The sequence below is a fragment of the Canis lupus genome, chromosome 28 (genome assembly GCF_011100685.1).
Source record: "Canis lupus familiaris isolate Mischka breed German Shepherd chromosome 28, alternate assembly UU_Cfam_GSD_1.0, whole genome shotgun sequence".
NCBI lineage: Eukaryota > Metazoa > Chordata > Mammalia > Carnivora > Canidae > Canis > Canis lupus.
Genome location: NC_049249.1, coordinates 10,756,185 through 10,777,005, shown reverse-complemented (window position 1 = coordinate 10,777,005; position 20,821 = coordinate 10,756,185). Strand labels below are relative to the sequence as shown.

Here is a 20,821-nt window from a genome sequence, read left to right as displayed (position 1 = left end):
TGGCTTTAAGAATGATGATTTTTGTGCTCTTTGTGGAAAATATAGCCCTGTTCTGTCATATGATTTTTTTTTAGAAAAAGGAGTGGTATTTGGATCCCCATTGACAGAGGAAGGCATTGCCCAGATATACCAACTGATTGAGTATCTACACAAAAGTAAGACTACTCAAGATTTTTGTTCTTTGTTAATGAAGAGTTGCTAGTTTTGTTGAAAGCTAACTTCCTTGAGTTAGTAGGTGGCAATGAACAAAAGACACTAACCAATGATAATTTTTAAGTGGCATGTTTCTAAATATATTTCCTTTTATTTAATTAATTAATTTTTAAAAGATTTTATTTATTTATTCATGAGAGACAGACACAGGCAGAGAGAAAAGCAGGCTCCACCTAGGGAGCCTGATGTGGGACTCGATCCTGGGACTCCCAAGATCACACCCCGGGCCGAAGGCAGGTGCCAAACTGCTGAGCCACCCAGGGACCCCCAATATATTTCCTTTTAAATTTAATCTCATGGGCAGCCCAGGTGGCTCAGCAGTTTAGCGCCGCCTTCAGTCCAGGGCCTGATCCTGGAGACCTGGGATCAAGTCCCACGTCAGGCTCCCTGCATGGAGCTTGCTTCTCCCTCTGCCTGTGTCTCTGCCTCTCTCTCTCTCTCTCTCTCTCTGTGTTTCTTATGAATAAATAAATAAAATCCTTAAAAATTTTTTTCATCTCATATATTGATTTTATACTCTCAAAGATGTAGATAAATTTGATAGTATCGGGGCGCCTGGGTGGCTCAGGTGGTTAAGCATCTGCCTTTGGCTCAGGTCATGATCCCAGGATCCTGGGATCAAGCCCCGCATCAGCTCCCTGCTCAGAGGGGAGTCTGCTTCTCCCTCTCCCTCTGCCCATCCCCCACCACCTTCTTCATGCTTGCTCTGTCACTCTCTCAAATAAATAAATAAAATCTTAAAAAAAATTTTTTGATAGTATCTACGAAATCATATTTTCCCCTTGACTCAGGTTTTTTTTTTTTTCCTGGAAAAATACATTGTTCCTAAGAATCAATTCTTTACTCAAGGGAACGTGATTTATCACCAAAGATACTTTTCATTTCTGTAATTCTATAATTAAAATACACTCTTTGCTTAATTCCTATTCATTTTGTGGTAGTCCTGCTGGTTATGCCATTGCTCTAGGTGCTTGGTACAGTTGAGTGTATGTGAAATGTGTAGTATATGTGATGCTTTGATAAATTCAATACAAATGTTTATTTATGACATTTTATGTGGGGCACTGTGGTTGGAGCTAGAGCAGAAGTTGTAAACTGATAGTGTAAGGACTTGAGTCCTCTGTGTTCATGTTTTGTTAGGTTGGCAAAGGATTAAATTAAAGAAAAATCAGTTATCAGTGAGGAATAAGGAAAGTCCAGGTTTTTGAATTCTTTGGATGATAGGAAGATCTAGTACCTGGGGGCCCCCACTTGGACACAGTCAGCTAGAGCACAAGTATGTGCTCTCTAGTTTGTTTTGATTCCCTTTCATTCATTTACTATTACCTGTCTGGCCCTCTGGGCATTTGAACTTGAACTCCTGAATTAGGGGGCTATGTAAAAATAAATACATGCCTAAGCTGAAAACATGAACTCTCATGGTTTTCACAGATTGAACCAAAACTATCATTCCCATCTTTTTTTATCCTCTTATATTAGCTTAGAACCTAGTTGGAAGGGAAGAACAGTTTGGTTGGAATGATCCTAAGCTTCTGGAAATCTCAGACCAAAAGGAGATCTGGTAGGTTAGAGTTCTAATTTCTGGGGCAGTGCAGAGGCTCTCAATTCATTTTGGACTGGGAAACCATTTAGAGGAGGAACAAACTTCCACAGATGAATTCAGCCCCTGCAGACAAAGTCTGAGATGATCAGAGGGGAAAGGGCCTTCTAGGAGATTTGGCTTTCTTCCAACTTACTTTTCAAGCTCATCCAGTCATTCAGTCTCCAGATGTGCCTGGTCCTGGGCAGACCATTTTCAGGTACTCAGGGATGTTCAGATAAGTCTTGGGGGCTAGTAGGTTCAAAATTTTTCTGGGAAAAGGGGAAAAAAGGCTCCTTCAAGATCTTTATAAAGGGTCTTTCAAATATAAAGTAGTCTCTTAGATGACTTAATTTTAATTTCTTTTTGCTTCCTTTTTGCATGTCCTCTGTTTTTTCCATGCTAAACAGACTTGAGAGTAGAGGGTTTGTTTAGAGTACCAGGGAATAGTGTCCGACAGCAGATTTTAAGAGATGCTCTCAATAATGGAACTGATATTGACTTGGAATCAGGGGAGTTTCATTCAAATGATGTTGCTACCTTGCTGAAGATGTTTCTGGGAGAGTTACCTGAGCCCCTGCTGACTCATAAACATTTCCATGCGCACCTCAAAATTGCTGGTGAGTATGGGAGATGAGAAGAAGATGTAAATAAGTATCTTTTGACTGAGTAAAGTTGTTTGGAATTTTCTGTTGTTTGTACAGCAGTACTTCTAAAATTGGTTAAGACTTCATGATATTTTGGGCTCTCTGGATAGTACTGGCCAATGAAGTTTGATTTAATCAAGTGTTTTTCTTGCTAAATCAATTTCTTTGATGATAAATTCTGGGTTTTATTTATTCTTGTATCCCTGATGGATCCTAGCGTTGTGCTTTGAACATTTTAGTTGCTCAATAAATAAGTACTTTTCATTGGATTGATTCACATACCCGAGATGGTTACAGATTTGCTATATTTGCCTTAGTTTGGGGCTTTTGCTAAGTATTACTATGCCTTAATTGAGATCATTTCTAATCTTGGAAACTCGTTTTTTGAAAATAACTTTGTTTTCTAAATAGGCAATACACTCACATGGTTCAAAATTCAAAAGATTCAAGAGTATACAATGAAAAGCCTGTCTCCCACCTCTGTTCCCCAATTACCCAGTTTTTCTTCCCAGAGGCAACCAATACTATTGATTTCTAATGTATCCTGCCACAGGTATTTTATACATTTACAAACAAGTACTTACATATATTCTTTTTCTCTCTTTTTATGCGATAAGAGGGTATTAGATACATGGTTCTGTGGTTTGCTTTGTTCACTTATGTCTTGGAGGATGTTCCATTTTCAGCTCATATTTTCCTCATTCTCTTTTATGTCTGTGTGGTAGGGAATTCATTTTTAAATTGCCTAGCTCTTAGGCTGCTATAGGCTCTAAGTGCACACAGCATCAAAATCTATACTGCATTTACTTGGTTTTGTGCCCATGGGCATTTTCCTCTTCTAATTTTAAGGAAAATATAAGGTTTTTTTTTTTTATGTTGAGTAATTTTTATTACTTAACTAGCTTTAATTTCTAAAATCTAATGAGATTTGATTTTTTTTAGCACTCTCAGTGACAATCTGGATAATACAAATGAATACATGTTATTAGAATGTTATATAACTTCATAATTATTTTGGAGAGAAAAAAGTTGGATCTTGAAAAAAGATATTGATATGTTTTTTATAAGTGTTAACATGAAGAATGTTTATTCTGATTACCTTAGTACAATATTTGAAATCCTCTGCTCCACCACCCCATGACTCAGTGTTCTTTGTAATCATATTGAGGTGTGGCATAGTTGTAACATTTGCTATGCCTTGGTGATAACTGGGAGGGAATTTTGTATTCAATTTCATGTCAACAAGGAATAGTTTCTAGAAATATTACCTACCTTTCCTAACATTGGAATTATTATTGAATTTAAATAGTTTAAACAACACACTATAATCATTTTCAGGTCTACATGAATTATATCCAAATTGTTATTATTTATGTCCTTTGAAGTTCCGATTATTCCGGGGACTGTTTTTTATTGATAACCTGTATAGCCTCTTAGGGGAGAAACAGTGATTCTGATTCCTTGAGGAGCTGTGTGGATCATCCCCATTATCAGTACGTTATTCACTGTCATACTTCTTTTAGCTGTAAAATATCTGGGTGAGGAAAAGTGAAGGGGGTGGCATAATCAAAGATCTGTGTGGACATGTTTTCATTTCTCTATATACCTAAGAATATATCCACCTAAGAATGGAATTGCAGCGTCATATGGTAACACTACTTTTAGCTTTCTGAGGAACTGCCAAACTGTTTTCCAAAGTGCACCATTTTACATTCTCACCAGTAATGTAGGAGGACTTAATTTTCTCAACATTCTTGACAACACTTTTTATTTTCAGTTTTTTTTTTTTTGGTAATAGCCATACTAGTGGATATGAAATAGTAGCTCATTATGGTTTTAATTTACTTTTCCCTGATAGGTAATGATACAGAGTAAACAAATGCTTATTGGCCATTTGTATATCTTATTTATAGGAATGTCTATTCAGGTCTTTTGCCTATTTAAAAATTTTTTTGGTCTTTTTATTATTGGATTGCATTGACATTATACTTTGTTATTATATTTTGCAGTAATCTCTGTTTATGCCTGATTCTTTTTTCTTCTTTTTTTTGATTGGAGTTGAGGGGAGGATAATAGTGGGTATGTTGATTTTTCTTACTTGTATTTTTATCCTCCTTTGCAATAATTTCTTTTGTTCTCAAGATTTGATGCAGTTTGATGATAAAGGAAACAAGACCAATGTACCGGATAAGGAGAGGCAAATTGAGGCTCTCCAGTTGCTCTTCCTCATTCTTCCTCCACCCAATCGTAACTTGCTGAAGTTATTGCTTGATCTCCTGTACCAGACAGCAAAGAAACAAGACAAGAATAAGATGTCTGCCTATAACCTTGCCCTTATGTTTGCACCCCATGTCCTGTGGCCAAAAAATGTGAGTGTTGAGGGGAAGAGCAAATACTGCTTGCTTTTCTTGGGCTGGGCCTCATCCTCTGGCTATACCTTGGTGAGGTTATCAAGGGTCCAAGGTCTACTCTTCAGCTTTACAAGGTTAGAAACATACTTTATTGGCTCATTTAGGAGTCATCAACTGGAAGAGGCCAGTTCTTGTAAACTCATGTATAAATCAATCTCATAAACCTGAAAGACAGTTTATTAGTGGAAGCTCTTAGTGGAAAATTATAGCTACTAACTAAACTAGAAGACTCATTTTGGCTGGTCACTATATATTCCTTCTTGATAGGAACAAATTGATTTCTGAAGATTGCATGGTATAAATTTAGACTAGAGCCATACAGTTTTACAGGTTAATGTTGCTAAGCTTTTAGGTAAGGTGATATAGAGCAATCCTGCCTTATCCTAACTTTTCTATTTCCTGTAGATATGCTCTCCTTGGATAAAGCTGAAATTTTTTTTTTTAATATCTGAGAACATGGCTTTCTCAATGACTTATGTGAGAAATAAATGATTAGAAGTCTTTTATTTATTTATTTATTTATTTATTTATTTATTCATTCATTCATTCATTCATTCATTCATTCATTTAATTTTTAAATTAGAAGTCTTTTAAACTAATTTTTAACCTGGAGGGACATAGCTTTATGTTCCTGCCCATTCATAATATAGGCTTTACTGTGTAATGGAATCGGGAGCCAGAGTATTTGCGTTGGAAGTTGCAAACCAGCTATATATTATTTGTATCCTTTACCCTTTTTATGCTTAGGCTCTTCCTCTGTAATCTGGACATAAATTAGCACTTTATCACTTATAAAGTTGTTAGAATATAATAGAAATAGATAGGATATAGTAATTTATAAAAGATTTTTGGGATTATAAGAGATGAGAAAAAAGAAAATTAAGGAGACTAGTTGTGGGGTGCCTGAGTGGCTCAGTTGGTAGAACATGTGGCTCTTGATCTTGGGGGTCATGAGTTCTAGCCTCACACTGAGTTTCGAGAATTTACTTTATTTAAAAAAAAAAAAAAAAAAAAAGGAGGACAGTTGTGTGGAACACTTTATCTAACGATTAACTAGTGAAAAAATGTAATGTGAAAAAATGTAATGTGAAAAAATGTAATGTTCCAGGCGGGAAGAACCTCTTCCCAGACAAAGGTGGGGTGGGGTAAGAAGAAAAGGACACACCAACATTTATTCATGTTAAGGAGATCAAACCTCCTAATGAAAGAATTTTTGAACCAGCCAACTGAAATTTTGAAAAAAGAGTGAGTAATCTGTGCCTATACAAAGAAATATTAAGAGATCTTGGTAAAAGCAAACAGATTAAGTAATAAAGATGGATATTGAGAGTGAGGGCTTTGGGACAATAGAGATGCTCAAATACTTTTAAAAAAGAGGCAGGAGAAACAAAAAGAAAATGATTGACCATTTGTGTTTTTAAGAAACAGATGTCACATTTGGTATCAATTAGTAGTGACAATTCTCTAAAACCCTTGGAGAAATTCCAGTTTCTCCAAAGATGCAGTGTCCTTGGTGGTTGGTATAGATTCTGTTCTCCCTGCCCATTAAAAAAAATATTTGGGGGGGATCCCTGGGTGGCTCAGCGATTTAGTGCCGGCCTTTGGCCCAGGGCATGATGCTGGAGTCCCGGGATCAAGTCCCACTTCAGGCTCCTGCATGGAGCCTGCTTCTCCCTCTGCCTATGTCTCTGCCTGTCTCTCTCTCTGTGTCTATCATGAATAAATAAATAAAATCTTAAAAAAAAAATAAATAAACATTAAAAAAAATTAAAATTTATTTATTTGTGAGAGACAGCAAAAGGCAGAGATGCAGGCAGAGGGAGAAGCAGGCTCCTCGAGGGGAGCCCAATGTGGGACTAGATCCTGGGACTCCAGGACCACACCCTGAGCCAAAGGCAGACACTTAACCACTGAGCCACCCAGGCGTCCCAACTTCCTGCCCATTTTGAATCCCAGACTAGATTTTCTTTACCAACTCTGCTTGCATGTATAATTCTCAAGCAGAATTAGGAAACAAAGATTGGTTCTTAAGGATTTCTTGAGATTTCTTGGTGATTTCAGGGATATGTGGTTTCTCCTAGTTTATGTCATATTCAGTAGAAACCTGCTGAACCAAAAAGCCTTTCCAGAATTATTATTTTAGAGGCACCTTTGTTAGAGAAGGAAACCACTATACCTTTGAAAGACTTATTGGTAAGTAAATGGAGTATCTCTTCTACCTCCCAGCTCTTAATCACCCTCTTTTGGTTTCTTTTCCTCTGAATAGGTCACAGCAAATGACCTCCAAGAGAATATCACAAAGTTGAACAATGGGATGGCTTTTATGATTAAACACTCACAGAAACTTTTTAAGGTAGGTTAAGTGTGATGGGATTTTGTTGGTAATAAGATAAGGAGGTTGAAGCATGGTGGGATCCTCAGCAGCGCTAGAAGGATGACTAATAAGAAAGGTCCTGACTGGGACTTGAAACCAGATTGGACAGTGGCAAAACCCAGAGAAAATAACCAAGGTGGGGAGGAATAGGAAGGTACCTGGAGGCTGAGTAGGATAATTGGTTCTACCCTGAGTCATCCTTCTTTTTTATGAAAGTGGGTGTGTATTGGCAGTTGAGTGAGTTTATCCTGGCTACTTGCTACCAGTAGAATTTTGAGGGTCTGACGGTCTCCTTTCATTTTGTACCCTTTGTCCCTTTTAGTCCAAACTTATCAGTGTTTCTGCCCACATAGTTTTCTCAATTGTGTGGTTCTGTCGATTTCAGAGGGATTCACTCCATTAGACAAAAGCTACATATACAGATCTTTTGAAGACAAACCCTTTTCCACCATGGTCTCTTGCAGAGAGACAGGCTGAAGTTTAGGGACAATACCTTTCACCTTCTTAGAAGTCCTCTGGTTTGATTGAGAGGATCTTTATTCTCTTGAAAAGATCCTTTGTATGACTGAAAGTTGTGACCTTTTGATGTTTATAAGATTCAAACAAAAAGTTGTAGAGTCATATCCTTGGCCTTTTCTTTATAGCACACTTTCTTATAATGAATTTCTTAATTTTAACATCTTGCCATCTGGAAAGGTTGAGAATTAAGAGAGCATTTCACTAAGTACTTCAATAAGTAGAATCAATTTTTTGTGATTGGCTTATTTCATTTAGCATGCTTTCATCATTTAGCACAGTTCATCCATGTTGTAACATTTGTCAGAATTTCCTCTTTTTTTTTTTTTTAAGGATGAGTAATATTCCTTTCATCTATGCACCACATTTATCATTTGTTAAGGACACTTGGATTGCTCCCATGTTTTAACTCTTGTGGATAATGCTGCTATGAACATGGGTGTACAGATATCTTTTTTGAGACACTGCTTTTCTTTTTTTTTATTTTTTATTTTTTTATTTATGATAGTCACAGAGAGAGAGAGAGAGAGAGAGGCAGAGACACAGGCAGAGGGAGAAGCAGGCTCCATGTACCGGGAGCCCGACATGGGATTCGATCCAGGGTCTCCCGGATCGCGCCCTGGGCCAAAGGCAGGCACCAAACCGCTGCGCCACCCAGGGATCCCGAGACACTGCTTTTAATTCTTTGGGGTATATACCCAGAAGTAGAATTACTGGGTCATATGGTAATTCTATTGGAACTGCCATAATGTTTAATATAGCAGCTGTATCATTTTACATTCCTGCCAGTGATGTACAAGGTTTCCCATTTCTTCACATCCTCACCAATACTTATTCTGTTATTTTGTTTTTTTTTTTTTTTTTGATAATAGCTATGAGGTGGGTATATTATAGTTTTGGTTTGCATTTCCTTAATGATTAGAGAGGTTTTAAACATCTTTTCACATGCTTATTGCCTATCTATATGTCTTCTTTGGAGAAATGTCTGTTCATGGCCTTTCCCCATTTTTGAATTGGGTTCTTTTATTGTTGAGTTGTAGGAATTCTTTATATATCTGGATAGATATATGATGTGCAAATATTTCCTCCCATTCTGTGGGTTGCCTTTTTACTCAGTTGATAGAGTCTTGCTATACACAATTGAAAAACTTTGTGAATTCCCCATTTGTTTATTTTTTTCCTTTTGTTGCCTGTGCCGTTGGTGTCATATGCAAGAAATCATTGCCAAATCCAGAAGCTTTTGTCCTATGCTTTTTAAAAAGAATGTTATAGTTTTAGGTCTTATATTTAGGTTATGAATCTATTTTAAGTTAGTTTTTCTTTATGGTGTTAGGTAAGTGTCCAACCTTATTCTAATGCTGTGAGTATCTAGTTTTTCTAGCACCATTTGTTGAAAACCTGTCCTTTGTCCATTGAATAGTCATGGCACACTTATTGAAAATCATTTGACTGTATATGTGAAGGTTTATTTCTGGACCTAGTTTAATCAGTTAGTCTGTGTATTTGTCTTTATACCAGTACCACAGTATTTTGATGACTGTAGCTTTATAGTAATGTAGGGTATGAACATGGAGGCCACCCTAGGATTTATCAACTATAGAATGGGGAGTGATCCAGGGTCCAGAGTTTAGAAATGAAAGATCAGAATCTTAGTAGGCTGGAAAATAAAGGGTCAGGGCCACATCAGGGGCTTGAGTGCTAAGGTCAAAGATTATCATCAGTTAGAGGTCAAGATCTAGATAAGTAAATTAGAATAGTAGACAAAGGACAACAGGACAGAGATTTTTTTGTTTGTTTATTTGTTTTTGTTTTTTTGAGAGAGAGAGAGAGAGCATGAGCACGCAGTGGGGGTGGGCAGAGGCAAGGGGAGAGGGAGAGAAAGGATCCCAAACACATTCTGTGTTGGGCATAGAGCCTGATATGGGACATGATCTCATGACCAAAATCAAGAGTTGGACGTTCAGCTGATGAGCCACCCATGTGCCCTGAATGAATGATTTTTAATGATGAACAAAGATCTTTCAAACCTGTTCTTTATATACTTCCTGTTGAGGGGAACAACTAGTTCTAAAGCATGTGATTATGGAGAGGAAGGCAGTTACCTGACAGTAGTTGTGAATCAAAATGGGGAATTTCTAGTACCTAATAGAACTCTCCTTCATCAAATTCTCTTCTTACTATTGCTATAGGTTAACTTTTCATAGTCTACCACTCATAAGTTAAAAGAGAGGTGGGATCTCTGAGATCTCACTGTACCCCAGGGTTTCTAGCCTTCCACCTTTGGATCTCTCTACCTGTGGAGTCCTTTCTCCCTTGTCCATTGTCTACTGTACATAATTCAAGTATACAATGGAGTTGTACTTAACTATGAAGGATTTTAAGTGACTTAACACAAATTTGTTATCCTAACAGTTCTGTAGGTCATAAGTCTATAGGAGTCTCACTGGGCTAAAATCAGGGTTGGCAGGGCTGCATTCATTTCTGGATGTTCTAGGAGAGCATTTGTTTACTTGCCTTCTCCCAACTTCTAGAGGTTACCTACATTCCTTGGCTCATGGTTCCCTTCCTTTGTCTTCAAGGCTAGCAATATTGTGTCTATCTGTTATTTCTAACTACAGCTGGGAATGTTTCTCGGTTTTTAAGGACCCATGTGGATAATCTAGGTAATCTCCCCATTGCACAGTTCTTATCTTAAAAAATTTTTTTTTAAAATATTTTATTTATTTATCCATGAGAGCCACAGAGAGGCAGAGACATAGGCAGAAGGAGAAGCAGACTCCTTGCAGGGAGCACGATGCAGGACTTGATCCCCAGACCTTGGGATCATGCCCTAAGCCGAAGGCAGACGCTCAACTACTGAGCTACCCAGGTATCCCACAAGGTTCTTAACCACACCAACAAAATCCCTTTTCCCATATAGTATATCACTGTGAAGGTTTTTTAGAATAGAAATCATACAAATCTTAGAAGTAAAACAAGAGTATGGTCTTCTAGATGTAATTCAGCTTGGTATAGTTCTAATTATTAGACCCTTTCAAGCATTCTGTTTTTAACTCTTTTTTTTTTTTCCTTTTCTAAGATCCCTGTTTCAGCCCCTCATCTTTTGGGCTTTGGTTCTTGTTTGCTATTTTATCTTTGTTTCCAGACTAGCATGAGGACTCTATGAGCCTCTGTTGATCTCTGAAGGAGAGAAAGAACATTTCTTTTGAGGTTTATTTTGGTCTTAGGTCTCTCCTCTTTGATATTCCCATCAGACCTGTTGTCCTTATGGGCCCCTGCCTCACTTCTTTGTCTGATTAGGTTCTTCCCTGAGCTTTTCCTTTGGATGAAAAAATGGTTGATTGTTCTCTATGCTCTATCACTTTTTTCTGAGGTCCTGTTTTATCCCAGGTTTGTTGTTCTTGTGCTTTGTTGTGTCTTCTTGTTCTCAGGCTTCTTTGGATGGACTTTTTACCTCCTAATCCTCAGATTCTGTGTTGCCTCATTCTGTGTTCTTTGTATTTTTTTCCCTTAAAATTCTTCCTATTTATAGTTCTAGCCTCTGCTATTATCAGTCCTTGTGACCAGCAGTTTGAAGTTTAGTTTTTTTTTTTTAAGATTTATTTATTTATTTGATAAAAAGTCCCCTTCCCCCATCCCATGCTTTCAAGGGGGGGCAGGAAGGAGATTCTCAAGCCGATTCCCTACTGAGTGCAGAACTGGACACAGTGTCGGACTTGGGGCTTGATGCTTGATCCCACAACCCATGAGATCATGACTTGAGCTGAAACCAAGAGTTGGAGGCCCAACTGATTGAACCACCCAGATGCCCCCGACCCAGTCTGGTTTTGTCTCCCCAACCCAAGTCACAGTATCTTTTCTTAGGGACTTATAACCATCTACATTTAAGGCTAATTCCCATTTTATGTGGGAAGGCCATTTGTTGATTCTCCCTGAACAGTAAAATACTTAACACCTCCAGGTTTTCTTTCTTTCTTTTTTTTTTTTTTTAAAGATTTTATTTACTTATTCATGAGAGACACACAGAGGCAGAGACACAGGCAGAGGGAGAAGCAGGCTCCATGTAGGGAGCCCAACGTGGGACTCGATCCCGAGTCCCCAGGGTCACGCCCTGGGCGGAAGCAGGGGTTAAACTGCTTAGCCACCCAGGGATCCCCACCTCCAGGTTTTCATTTAAGCCCATCTGCTGGGGCACCTGGGTGGCTCAGTGGTTGAGCGTCTGCCTTCAGCTCAGGTTGTGATCCCGGGGTCCTGGGATTGAGTCCTGCATCAGTCTCCCCGTGAGGAGGCTACTTCTCCCTCTGCCTATGTCTCTACCTCTCTTTCTGTGTCTCTCATGAATAAATAGATAAAATCTTTAATCCTTTGGTTTTTGAGCTCTACCTTATAGTTTACCAAGGTAAAAATTAAACTGTAGATGTCATAAAGTTTTTGTCTCAAGACTCTTTTTAAAACTTTATTATGAAGTTTTTCAAATATAGATAAAAGTTGAAAAACAGTGAACACTCATACAACTCTAAGATTCAACATATGTTACTATTGGCCATATTTGCTTTATCTTACTCCATATATTCATGCTTTTGTTTTTGTTTTTGGTTGAACCCCTGATGTAAATTGTAGATATCATGGAACTTCACATCTAAGTACTTAAGCATATATTTCCTAAGAATAAGAACATTCTTCTAATGGTTAGAGTACCATTATCATGTCTAAGAAAATTATTAAGAATTTCATATTAGCTAATATTCAATACAGATTCAAATTCCCCAGTTGTCTTAAGAGTGTATTTCATAGCTCCTGTTTTTAATTATGAAAGCTAATCGAGGTTTATGTATTGCTTTTGATTATTATGTCACTTTTAATCTGGAACAGCCCCTATGCTTTTTCTTCATGTTATTGATTTATTGAAGCATTCAGGCCAATTTGGGTTATAGAATTTTCCATACTTTAAATTTGTCTTATTTTCTCAAGGCTTTTTCTCTGTCCTTTTCTTTGTAGTTCCTGTAAATTGTAAGTTAGGTCTGGAGGCTTGATTAGATTCATGTTAAACATTTTTGGCAATGATTCATAGGTGATGTTTGTGTACATCTTATTGCATCATATTGCATCACATTAGGAAGCACAGAATGTCAGATTGTCTCACTCTCAGTGATGCTAATTTTGCTAACTGCCACATCTCTCAGTTATAAAGGTACATTTTCCCTTTTGCAATTAGTAAGTAACCTGCAGGGTGATTGCCTAATGTAATGATTTTAGCATTCATTGGTAATCCTGCTGGAATCTATGATTATATTGAATGTTACAAAGTAGCATTTTCTAATTCTATTATTTAATCTCTATTAGCTGACCTTTTTCTCTTGAATAGAGCTTTCCTTTCCTCTGTTTCATTCTTTTTTTATTAATATCTCTATAGACTCATAGGTTTGTAGTTATTCAACGTGTTAGTCAATTGTAGTTGTTAATTTTAATTTTCAAATTATCTCAAATTTGGCCAGTGAGAGCCCTTGCAAGCTCTTCCTGCTGTGTCTTTTTGACAGGACTCCATTAGTCTGAATGTTTCCTTCCTGGCATAAAATGTCCTCAGCTCACTTTGCCTTTGCTCTGCCCTGGGCCTGAAATCAATTATTTTCTTCAAGGAGCCCTGGTTTCTTTGAGTGACACGAGATTTACTCATTGTTTCTGGGGTATCATTGCTTTTAGGCTCTTTGAGGGCAAAAAGTCGACTAAAATATTTTTAAAAAAGAAATCATCAGTTCATATTAATATTTCCAATTCAGATTTAACATCCCAGAGCTTTTTCTTGACTTCTTTTACTTTATTTTTATTTATTTATTTTTAAAGATTTATCTATTTATTCATGAGAGAGAGAGAGGCAGAGACACAGGCAGAGGGAGAAGCAGGCTCCACGCAGGGAGTCTGACATGTGACTCGATCCTGGGTCTCCAGGATCACGCCCTGGGCGGAAGACAGCACTAGACCACTGAGCCACCCGGGCTGCCTGACTTCTTTTACTTTATATTTGTATCTGTTTTGCACATTGCAAATTCCAGATTTTAATAGCATTTATATGCTATTTGCATTATCTTGCAATATATAAAATATCAATATATAAAAAATTAGTTTTGGGACACCTGGGTGGCTCAGTCAGTTAAACGTCTGCCTTTGGCTCAGGTCATGATCTCAGGGTCCTGGGATTGAGCTCCACATCGGACTCCTTGTCAGCTGGGAGCCTGCTTCTCTTTCTCCTTCTACACCACCTTTGGGTACTCTCTCTCAAATAAACAAAAGAATTAAAAAAAAACTTTAAAAAATTAGTTTTAAAAGTAAGCCTATGTAAACCTGCTGATTGAAGTTTACGATATAAGCTTTCCTTACAGTTCCTTTTCCCTTGAATATATTTCACTAAGGATATATAGTCAGAATATAGTTTTCAAAAGTTAGGTGGAATAATTCTTTTTATGTGTTTATCATATACACAGATACTATCATCTACACATGTTATCAATCATATATATAGATATATTCATTTTTTTTCCTGTTTGTTTTCAGTTTTAGGGTTTGCTTTTTTTCCTTTTGGATTTATTTATTTATTTTTAAGATTTATTTATTTATGATATACAGAGAGAGAGAGAGAGAGAGAGAGAGGCAGAGAGGCAGAGACACAGGAGGAGGGAGAAGCAGGCTCCATGCCGGGAGCCCGACATAAGACTCGATCCCGGGACTCCAGGATCGTGCCCTGGGCCAAAGGCAGGCGCTAAACTGCTGAGCCACCCAGGGATCCCCTCCTTTTGGATTTAATTGTATTTTTTGAATCTGTAGAATATTTACATGGTTCAAAAGTCAAAACTACACAAAAAGATATACTTATAGAAAACTCAGTCATTGTCGTAACCATTTTCATTATTTTCTGGTTTATCCTGCTTCTGTTTTTTTTTTTTTTTTTTAAGATTTTAAAAAATTTATTCATGAGAGACACAGAAAGAGAGAGAGGCAGAGACACAGGCAGAGGGAGAAGCAGGCTTCCCACAGGGAGCCTGAAGTGGGACTCGATCCCGGGTCTCCAGGGTCACCTGTGGGCTGAAGGCAGTGCTAAACCGCTGAGCCACCTGGGCTGCCCTATCCTGCTTCTTTTTCTGTTTCTTTTTGTAAAATCAAATAAGTGTGTATGTGTGTGTATGTTCCTTCTCTCTTACACAGGTACTTTATATACCATTCCATAATTTTTCTCACTCAACAGTAGATACTGGAAATCACTCCTATAAGATCATAAAGCATTTCTTCCTTCTTTCCTTTTCTCCCTCCCTTCTTTCATTTTTTTTTTTTTAAAGATTTTTTTATTTATTTATTCATGATAGTCACAGAGAGAGAGAGAGAGAGAGAGGCAGAGACATAGGCAGAGGGAGAAGCAGGCTCCATGCACCAGGAGCCCGATGTGGGATTCGATCCCGGGTCTCCAGGATCGCGCCCTGGGCCAAAGGCAGGCGCCAAACCGCTGCGCCACCCAGGGATCCCTCTGTAGTGATTTTATTTTATTTTATTTTATTTTATTTATTTATTTTTTTTGTTCTCTGTAGTGATTTTAAAATGTGACTTAGGGACTACTTGTAATTTGTAAGGATTTGGGGGGTGGTGTTTATTTTTATTTTTTTAAGATTTTATTTATTTATATCTGTCAGAGAGAGACAGAGAGCATAAGCAGGGGAAGGGCAGAGGCAGAGGGAGAAGCAGGCTCCCTGCTGAGCAAGGAGTCCAATGCAGGACTTGATCTCAGGATCCTGGGATCATGACCTGAGCCGAAGGTAGATGCTCAATCGACTGATCCACCCAGGGACCCTATTTTTTTTTTAACTTATATGTTAGCTTGCATGTGCGGGGAGGGGCAGAGGGAGAAGAACTCAAGCAGACTCACCACTGAGCACAGAGCCCCACATGAGGCTCAATCCCAGGACCCTGAGATTGTGACCTGAGCTGAAATCAAGAGCTGGCTACTGGGACACCTGGGTGGCTCAGAGGTTGAGCGTCTGCCTTCGGCTCAGGTCGTGATCCTGGAATTCAGGATCGAGTCCCACGTGGGGCTCCTGCAAAGAGCCTGCTTCTCCCTCTGCTTGTCTCTGCCTCTCTGCCTCTCTCTCTCTCTCTCTGTATCTCTCATGAATAAATAAATAAATCTTAAAAAAAAAAAAAAAGAGCTGGCTGCTTAACTGACTGAGCTACCCAGGTGCCTCTTTTGGGGTAGTTTTTGCCAAAGATAAACATTACTACGAATGTCTATATTTTTGTTTCTGGTTCATTTGAGTATATACATGCCATACCTGATTTTTATTTTTTATTTATTTATTTATTTATTTTTTTTTCCATACCTGATTTTTTTTTTATTTTTTTTTTATTTTTTAAAGATTTTATTTATTTATTCATGATAGTCACAGAGAGAGAGAGAGGCAGAGACACAAGCAGAGGGAGAAGCAGGCTCCATGCACCGGGAGCCCGATGTGGGATTCGATCCTGGGTCTCCAGGATCGTGCCCTGGGCCAAAGGCAGGCGCCAAACCGCTGCGCCACCCAGGGATCCTATACCTGATTTTTAAAATAACAGTAGTGTCGGGATGCCTGGGTGGCTCAGCAGTTGAGCGTCTGCCTTTGGCTCAGGCAGGACATGATCCTGGAGTTCCCGGATTGAGTCCCACATCGGGCTCCCTGCATGGAGTCTGCTTTTTCCTCTGCCTATGTCTCTGCCTCTCTCTCTGTATCTCTCATGAATAAATAAACAAAATCTTTTTAAAAAATTACAGTAGTGTCTTCTCAAAAACAGTTTTCCTGTCAGATTTGTTGAAATATCATTTTGGTGGCAAGAGAAAGGAAGCTAAAATAGGACATTTTGAGGATCCTTTATTTTTCTGAAATAATCTGCCAGCAGATTATTTTGAGAATCACTGTTCTGGGACGCCTGGGTGGCTCAGTTAGTTGGTATCTGCCTTTGGCTTGGGTCATGATCCCAGGGTTCTGGGATCGAGTTCTGTGTTGGGCTCCTTGCTCAGCAGGGAGTCTGCTTCTCCCTCTGCCCTGCTTGTGCTCTATCTCAAATGAATAAATAAAATCTTAAAAAAAAAAAAAAGAGAGAGAATCACTGTTCTTGTGGTCTGAAATAATTTTAGATACTGCTAACTACTTGTTCTTGGTTTTCTTTTATATTCTGCCCAGGCTCCTGTTTATATTCGGGAATGTGCCAGACTGCACTATTTGGGCTCCAGAACTCAAGCATCAAAGGTAAGAATAAGAAATGGCTTTTAGCCCCAACAAGGAAGAGTTAATTAAGATTAATGGAGTTAAAGTGTGAAATCAAAGTAAAGCCATGGAAAATAAAATGTGTTATAGTTCAAAATTATCTAGTCAGTTTGAGATGAGGAAAAAGACTGAGAGGAAAGTTACATGTTGAAATAAAAGTGCCTCTGCATAGTCTTGTTTCCTTTCAGAGGTGCTCCACTGGTAGATGGGATCCTCTACATATGAGTGATGGCATAGATTGCATGTTTAAAGATTTTCATAAAGCCCCTGTGCATTCTGAAGCATATGATATAACAGTCTGTAAATAGCAAATGTATTAAATATTTTACAGCAGTAAATCACAGTTTTCTTTTTTTTTAATATTGTTTAATTTATTAAAATAAGTTGACTGCCAAATGTACCACATTCCTTTTTTTTTTTATTTTTTTTTTATTTTTTATGATAGTCACACACAGAGAGAGAGAGAGAGGCAGAGACACAGGCAGAGGGAGAAGCAGGCTCCATGCACTGGGAGCCCGATGTGGGATTCGATCCCGGGTCTCCAGGATCGTGCCCTGGGCCAAAGGCAGGCGCCAAACCGCTGCGCCACCCAGGGATCCCTGTACCACATTCTTAACTTGCAGCTATGCAACTTGTCCAGGAAAGAAGACAAGTGGGAAGGAACATCTGTCCTGCAGGCAGCGCTCAGGGGGCTCCATGGGCCTTCCCTGGGAAATCACAGTTTTCTATAATACATTCTTGTTTCAGGTTCAGTGGTAACACTGTCAAACATTTCAAAGACTTGAGACCACGTGAGCTTAGAAAGCAAATGTGTGATGCTTATTAATAAGATTATATATAATTATTAAGCTTTAAAACTGAGAAGTTTAAAGAACTTCACAAGTACTTTTTGATGATCTCTTATTTAGTCTGTTTTGGTTAGAAACTTAAGCTGTTGTCTTACGCGGTTGTTTCTGTTGTTTGTTTCTGCCTCTCATTCAGTAAATATTTGGTGTGACCAGGACAACAATATATGATTTCAACTTGTTTCAACTGGAGTGTAGCTTCTCTTAGAGAGTTGTTTCTGTTCCTCAACCACTGCTGTGTAGTTATCCCATAATGTTCCTGTATGTAGGAAAGAGCACTGGCCAAGAGTCTGTGCACTTGGTCTCCAGGATGAGTCTGTCACTTTAGTATCCAAATGACTTTAAACTTAGAGTTTAACTTCAATTTTTTCTTCTATCAAATGGGAATGATACTTTCTCTGCTTACTTCATAGGATAGCAGTGAGAGTTATGTGCAATTAAAAGATGCTTTGAAAATTGAACTCTTTATAAATATAATTTTTGGTGGTAATATTCTAAATGAATTTAGGTTCTCTAGGCTGTCTTGGGAGTAGGCTATTTATATAGTCTGTAATTACAGATTTTTCTTCATGTGATAATTATATTTAGATTTTTCTTATTCCTAGGTATAGGAGTATACCATGCTCCCCACTTCTTCCTCTTTTTTTTCAGGGTTGCAGGAACCTGAAAACAAAGCTGGCAGGATATATTAATTTGCTTTTCTTTAAAATTTTCTCTAGGATGATCTTGATCTGATAGCTTCATGTTCTACTAAGTCCTTCCAACTGGCAAAATCTCAGAAACGGAACTGGGTGGATTCCTGCTCTCACCAGGAGGAGACCCAGCAGCGTACGGAAGAGGCATTGAGAGAACTGTTCCAACATGTTCACAATATGCCAGAGTCAGCAAAGAAGAAACAACTTATTAGACAGGTACCTGAAGGCAGGGAAACAGTGACAGGGCTTTAGCAATATGATTGAGGTTGTAGAATCCCTAGGGAATGTTGTTAAGCATCTCATTTAGAGAATAAGATTCTCTTATTGGCCCCAGCTTGGCTCAGTCAAGAAAGCAAACTAGTCATTGGAACCTCAGTGGCAGTCTCTGTCCTCCTACCCCACTACAGAAAGGAGTGGAGGCTCTGGGATTTCTAGAATTAAACAGAAAGATCTAAGTATGGTTAGAGTTTCTCACATTTTGGTCATGTACCAAGCATGCTGAGAGAGAACCAGCAGTTGAGATATATTGTTCCAAAGTTTAAATCCTTCAGATTTTCTTGGCAAATAATTTAATCTTTCTACATTTCAATTTTCTTGGTTTTTTCAAGAGGTAATTGAAATGTCTATGCTTCATGACTATGTAAAGATTAGAAGGAATATGTAAAGTGGCTGGCGTAGCAGAGCAAAAGTGGTAGCTCTTACTAATGAGTTGTTTGCAGTTAGAAAACACTATAAATTCAGGGGCCTAAGTTGGTGTTAGAAAGTAGGAATTCTGGTAGCTAAGTTTGTTTATTTTGGGGTTATGGGAGTAAAATTAGGTCTCCATTTGCCATTTTGAGACTCAAAGTGTAGTTTGAGTAAATCCCAATGACTTGGTTAGTTTCTTTCTTGGGAAATTTATTTTGTCTCAATTCCTCTTGAATTTGAGCTGAACACACAGGTCAGCCTCTTCTTAGTCAACTGGGACCTTCTTGAGGGAGGTCTCTTTTTATTTATTTTTTAATACTTAATCTGAAGTGTAGGGTCAGACATAACCATGTGCTCAGAAAATGTTGAACTGAGCTGTTCTTAACAATGGACAGTCCTGGGGGATCCCTGGGTTTGCTCAGGAGTTCAGCGCCTGCCTTTGGCCCAGGGCGTGATCCTGGAGTCGCGGGATCGAGTCCCACGTCGGGCTTCTGGCATGGAGCCTGCTTCTCCCTCTGCCTGTGTCTCTGCCTTTCTCTCTCTCTCTTTCTTTCTCTCTCTCTATGTCTATCATGAATAAATAAATAAAATCTTAAAAAAAAATTGACACTCCTTCAAGAGAAGTTTTCTGTTAGATTTTTTGAAGTTACTTTGAGATCTAGCAAATTGTGTTATGACTCGAATTTTCAAAGATGTTGGCCTAGTATTATTGTAGATTCAAAGCCTAGTATTATTGTAGATTCAAAGCAGTGTAGTGATTTAATTCTTGATAGAAACTAAGAGCAATTCAGGTAGGACAAGTGTCATGACTTCTGTCATCAAGAATAGAATGTTAAAGACATTACAAGGAAAAACTAACATTTTTGCTCTTTTTAGAAAAATAGGAAATTATAGAAAAGGTTAAGAAGAAAATAAATCATTCATCCCACCAGTGTTTACATTTTGGGTGTTTCTTTCAGGCTTTTTCATAGCGATAAATTTCTGCATAGTTCGGACCATACCACATACTTTCTTTTATTTTCTCATGCATGCTTATAAATTCTTGCATACGTTTAAAATACTGCCCTTTTGGGGGCACTTGATGGGATGAGCACTGGGTGTTATACTATATGTTGGCAAATCGAACTCCAATAAAAAAATATACAAAAAAAATAATATTGCCCTTTTGTTTTGAAGAAACTATTAATTTTACTATTTCCTGATTTTTCTCTTAGTGATTATAAAAATAATAAATATTCACTGTAGAAGCAGCACAACTTCCAGTAGAGTATAAAGAAGAAAAATCACCTGTAATCATCCTGAGATAACCACTGATAAAAGTTTTGGAGTATTTTCTTCTAGTGTTACTTTCCATGAATATGTATTTGACATTTTTTTCTTTTGCTTGAGATCATAATATATGTTCAGTTTTTAATATTCCTATTCTTTTCATTTAATATTATATCATGATCATTTTCTGTATTGTTAAAAGGCTGTGAACAGGATGCCTGGGTGGGTCAGTGGTTGAGTGTCCATTTTTGGCTCAGGTTGAGATCCTGGGGTCCTGGGGTTGAGTCTCGCATTGGGCTACCCA

The 20,821-nt window shown here is 38.1% G+C and overlaps 1 protein-coding gene across 3 annotated transcripts in view; it reads left to right on the top strand.

The window, feature by feature from the left end:
* The window catches only part of ARHGAP19 (Rho GTPase activating protein 19), a 63,970-nt gene that overhangs the window by 28,088 nt on the left and 15,061 nt on the right, over window positions 1-20,821 (top strand). For 2 of the 3 annotated variants that reach the window (XM_038578407.1, XM_038578406.1), the window contains exons 3-8: window positions 75-155; window positions 2,203-2,412; window positions 4,582-4,808; window positions 7,117-7,203; window positions 16,938-17,003; window positions 18,586-18,777. In XM_038578407.1, the coding sequence (XP_038434335.1) occupies window positions 75-155; window positions 2,203-2,412; window positions 4,582-4,808; window positions 7,117-7,203; window positions 16,938-17,003; window positions 18,586-18,777 (863 nt within the window). The remainder of the gene's footprint in view (window positions 1-74; window positions 156-2,202; window positions 2,413-4,581; window positions 4,809-7,116; window positions 7,204-16,937; window positions 17,004-18,585; window positions 18,778-20,821) is intronic. The other variant, XM_038578408.1, reaches the window with a different exon arrangement.